General features: G+C 36.4%; 1 protein-coding gene across 1 annotated transcript; it reads left to right on the forward strand.

The window, feature by feature from the left end:
• Positions 1-2208: 2208 nt before the first annotated feature.
• On the forward strand, positions 2209-4537 carry LOC106303158. The gene is made up of 3 exons (XM_013739499.1): positions 2209-3060; positions 3141-3773; positions 3851-4537. The coding sequence occupies exons 1-3, from the start codon at positions 2209-2211 to the stop codon at positions 4535-4537; spliced, it is 2172 nt and encodes a 723-aa protein (XP_013594953.1).
• Positions 4538-4858: the final 321 nt, after the last annotated feature.

Raw genomic sequence — 4858 nt, forward strand, 5'->3', positions numbered from 1 at the left:
TATTGTACATCGATCGATGCATGATGTAAGTTGACTATATAAAACTTGAACATGATCATTTCAAACTAAAGTATAGGTAGGTTATATGCATTTGTTATATTGTAGTTAATATAGTTTAAATATTACATAAGTCAAGTGATTCACATTTTCGTAAAAATAAAATTCAAGTTCATTATTGGACCGTACTCGTACGTAATAAGCTACGTTAAATATGATGTATTTTTAGGTTCATTTAATGACATTAAGTTTAAATTTGGTTAAGGAAAACTCATTAATTTAACTGGAAAAGACAAGCATTAAAATACGTAGTTTAATTTAATTTTTAGTGGCATGGAAGTGTAAATAAGTTAGAAAACTTAGAGGTATTTTTTAATGGGTACTTCTCTTTTAATAATAGAGATAGAGTATTTAATAGTTATGTTTAGTCTTAATAAGACTCTTTACATATTATTGATATATAATTTGAATAAATTTCTAATTCAATCAAACAGACGAACAAAAATGTATAAAAATAAGAAAAAATTGCCAAAAGAGAACAAGAAAACAGCATAGTTGTCCTTATAGTATAAATCTATTTTTTTTTTCTTTTTTTTCTCCTTTTTACCATTTTCATATGTTAAAATTAATGAAATAAATAGTTATAAGAATCAAAAAAATTATTAAAAATATAAACAATTAATAAAACACCCATTTACACAAACACATATTTTTTTTTTTGGGTTGAAAAACCTAATAAATAATATTTTTAAATTACGTTCTACTAAAAGTATAATTCTGTTTCTACACAAAAAGGGTGAGTAGAAAGTGAATTCTAGAATGAACACATACATCTACTTGTTTTAGAACGTACAAACTATTTTTTACGATAATTCTAAATATGGGGAATACGAATTCTACTATTTGTAATGATCGCTACTTTTATTCAGAAAGATATTTCAAAAAAAAATGGATTTATATCATAGGGACAACTATGCTGTTTTCTTGTTCTCTTTTGGCAATTTTCCCTTAAAGTTGTCAGAATGTATATTTTGTGGATCCAAAATTTTAAAATTTTAATGAAAAGACTTAGAAAGCAAGCTGATATTATTTTTAGGGAAAATTGCCAAAATAGAATAAGAAAACAGCATAGTTGTCCCTATGGTATAAATCCATCATTAAATTGTCCCTTTAGTATAAACTTTTCCAAAATCCCAAAACTAACCTTGAATTAATCTAATTAAACATAATTTAATTGTGTTTGTTTCATGTGCTATAGTAAAAAATTTTTTTAAAAAATGTGTTACAAAGATATATTAAAAAAGTTAAAACAAAAAGGGAACAAAACACGTAACCCTAATTTCTTGTTGGTTTCTCCGCCTCTCTCTCAAGAAAAACAATCGAGACTTTGAAAATGGCGATCCTGTGTAATAACCGGTGAATTCAACGGCAAAATCAGGCTTCTCCGCCTCTCTGCTTCTCACTGCTTCTCTCTGTTTGCCTCCACCTCTGAACTAATTTCGTTTTCGTTTCACCGCCTCTCTCTGAAGGCCAAAAAATCGAGACTTTGAAGATGGCGATCTTGTGGACGAACCGGTGAAATCAACGGCAAAATCGAGCTTATCCGCCTCTCTGCCTCTCCGCTTCTCGCCGTTTCTCTCTGATTCTCTTCACCTCTCCGCTACTCTCCGCCTCTCTGCTTCTCGTCGCTTCTCTCCATTTCTCTCCACCTTTCGGCTTCTCTCCCCTTCTCCGCCTCTCTCATCCGGCTATCTGGTCTCAATTTGTGAACGGTTTGTTTCTTTGATTTGTCTTAGTCTTTGTTTCATTATTAAGTTTGTTACTTTGACTTGGATCAATATTTGTTTGCTTGTCTGAATTGACTTTTTGATTATGTGAACCGATTTTGGTGAACAATGTTAGTGTTTGTGTTTGTCTTTATGAGTGTTACGATACTGATTTCGCTGAACAAAGTTTGTGTGTATTTGACTGTTAATTGTCTTAATTTGCTGATTTGATTGCGAGATGGAGATTGACTTGTCTTATTTGATTAATCGATCTACTATGTTTCTAAATTTAAATTTGATTAGACAATGGTGTTTTTCTTTTGATTATTATCTTGTGTTTGGCTCAGTTTCACTCTTACGCTTGTTTCGGACGTTTGCGTGTTTATGATATTGCGGTTATGTCTTTTGGTGTTAACAACCATGTGTTTTATTATCTTTTGTAGATATGGAGCTGGAGCTACCTAAACGATTGTATGCAGAGGGTTCAGAACCTCGGGTTAAGAAGATCAACAACAATTACCGCATGGAACTTATCAGAGATCTGAAGAAAGCTATGTGTGCAAAGTACGATGATGTGAAGAGAGATCCTGTTTTCACACATATCATGGCTATTGCCGAAAATGATCTCAAGTTCTCTGGGAAACTAGTGGATAGCTTCATATGTAGGCAGCTGATTACCTCAAAGCTGCATGAGAACTGGTTTGTTTTTACGAGGACGCCTCTCCGGTTTTCGCTTCAGGAGTACCATGCTGTGACAGGCCTCAAGATTACACGGGAAACTAACAGTGACGTAGTGAAATGGAAAAACGATGGGTTTTTTTGGAGTAACCTACTGCACACAGGTGGTAAGATCACCTTGCAGTCGATCAGAAAGGTTCATCTACAAGAAGTTCACACCTGGACTCGGCTTGATAGGATGAGGTTGATCTACTTCTGTGTAATAGTGGGTGTGGTGATGGGGAGAGATGAGAAGGTGTCCATCCCTCATATGTACATCAAGTTGGTGATGGATTTTGACAAGGTTCGGAAGTTCCATTGGGGTCTTCACTCGTATGATTTCCTGTTGAGTTCGATTGAGAAGGCAATGAAGAAGTTGGGTAAGAAGGAGAGCTACATTTTCGAGGGTTTCTCCTATGCTCTCCAGATTTGGATTATGGAGGCAATTCCTGATTTTGGAGAAATATTAGGCAGAAGAGTCTCAAACAGCTTCAAAGATCCAAGGTGTGGCAATTGGAAAGGAGTTGCAAAAGTTTCTTATGAAGACATCATTGAGCTCGAGGACTCCTTAACTAAGAAGGTAACATTCTCTCTGTTTTTTTCTTTTATATGGTTGTTGTATATATTTTGTTTGGATTTTCATGTTTTAACTGTTTGCAGGATAACTTCTTCTCGGTCATATCAGTGACTGGTAATGGTGATGTGTTTCTAGATGCTCAGTACACAAGGGAGGGTGAGATGGAAGATGAACGAGTGGACCTTGTTTTGGGGAGGATCAGGAACAAGTATGATTGGAGCAACACAGACTGGCCAGTTTTAGACCCTGAAGAGTCTAAAATGGAGGAACCCGACAGCCATGATAGAGGGTCAGAAGCTGATAAGATCGTGGATCATACGGATGTTGTAGCAGACGAGGAGAACTCTTCGGTTAAGGTCGCAGGAAAAGGCAAGAGAAAGTTTCTTGATGAAGGAGCAGAGACAAGAAAGAAGAAGGTGCTGTGTAAGCGATCAGCAGAAAAGTTTCTGACTTTTGGTCCTGAAACTATGAGTTTCATTGAGGGTCTTATCCGCACATCTGTCACTTCATTGGGAGATGTGCTCAGTATGCAAATGGCGAATATGGAGAGGGTGTTTACAGAGAGGATGGAAAAGATGGAGATTTTAAATAAAATGTATAATTGTTTTATAATTTTATCATTGTATTTGTTGAAACGTCTACGGATTGGACCTGCCACTTTAGATTTTGAGATTGCTAATCGTCTTATGGATAAATCTGAGTGGGTTAATAGCTTGGTAAACATTAGAGACTATTAGCTTCCATTTGTGTCTTTTAAATACATTGTGTGTGCTAAGATTTTTGAAATATGCAGGAGATTGACGCCGCAATGTACGTATTCCGGGAGAGGACATCTTTGAAACGATGGAGACCTCATCGTGTCGCCTTCATGGCTGTCGTCTTCAGCAATATGATTAAAAAAGAGTATGGTCATTTAGAAGCTCAGGGTAGAAAGAGCTACATGCTTCATAATTTGCTACTGCAGTACGGTAAAGGGGTCCTTCCACCACATGGCAGGACACATGAGATATGGAATATAGATGTGGATCGGCTGTATGTCCCTGTTCATGTCAGTGAGAATCATTGGATCACCTTGTGCATCAGTTTTGTGACGAGGAGCATTGATGTGTTCGACTGCTCGGGTAGGAAAAGGTACAAGGAGGTGGATAGGTTCGCAAACCTTATTTCGCGTATTGTCAAGGCAGTTCAGCCTATGAGACACCAGAAGAATTTCGCAGTCGGTGCATATACTGTTTCCTATGTCCCCATTGGGAATCTGAACAAAAGTGCATGTGACTGTGGCGTCTATGCAGTGAAGTTCATTGAGTGCCATGCGCTTGGATTGGAGTTGTCGTTGTTGCATGATGGTAACATTATCGAAGCTCGCCACAGGATTTTATGGGATCTTTGGGAAGCAGCTAATGATCCGGAATTGATTGACAGGATGTCAAAGTATCAATACCCAGAGTGTCTTTCTTCGACTGTAGAGGAGATTCTGTGAGACTGCTTGGTTTCTAGTTCTAATGTAATGAACAAGATTGCTTAATCTGATGTAGAACTTCTAGTGTTTTATTATCATTTTTAGGAACAAGAATGCTTAGTCTATTGTACAACTTCTAGTGTTTTATTATGATTTTTAGGATCGACTCTTCTAATCTAATGTACATCTTGTGGTTTTATTACTAAGAGTTTTTAGCTGAAGAATGCTAGAATTTAACACTGTTTTAAATTAGAACCCTAACCAAAACCCTAAACATACCCTAAATGAAACCAAAACCCGGAACAAGACCACAATCAACCCTAACCTAAACCCTAAACATAC

This window comes from Brassica oleracea, chromosome C7 (genome assembly GCF_000695525.1).
Source record: "Brassica oleracea var. oleracea cultivar TO1000 chromosome C7, BOL, whole genome shotgun sequence".
NCBI classification, from domain to species: domain Eukaryota; kingdom Viridiplantae; phylum Streptophyta; class Magnoliopsida; order Brassicales; family Brassicaceae; genus Brassica; species Brassica oleracea.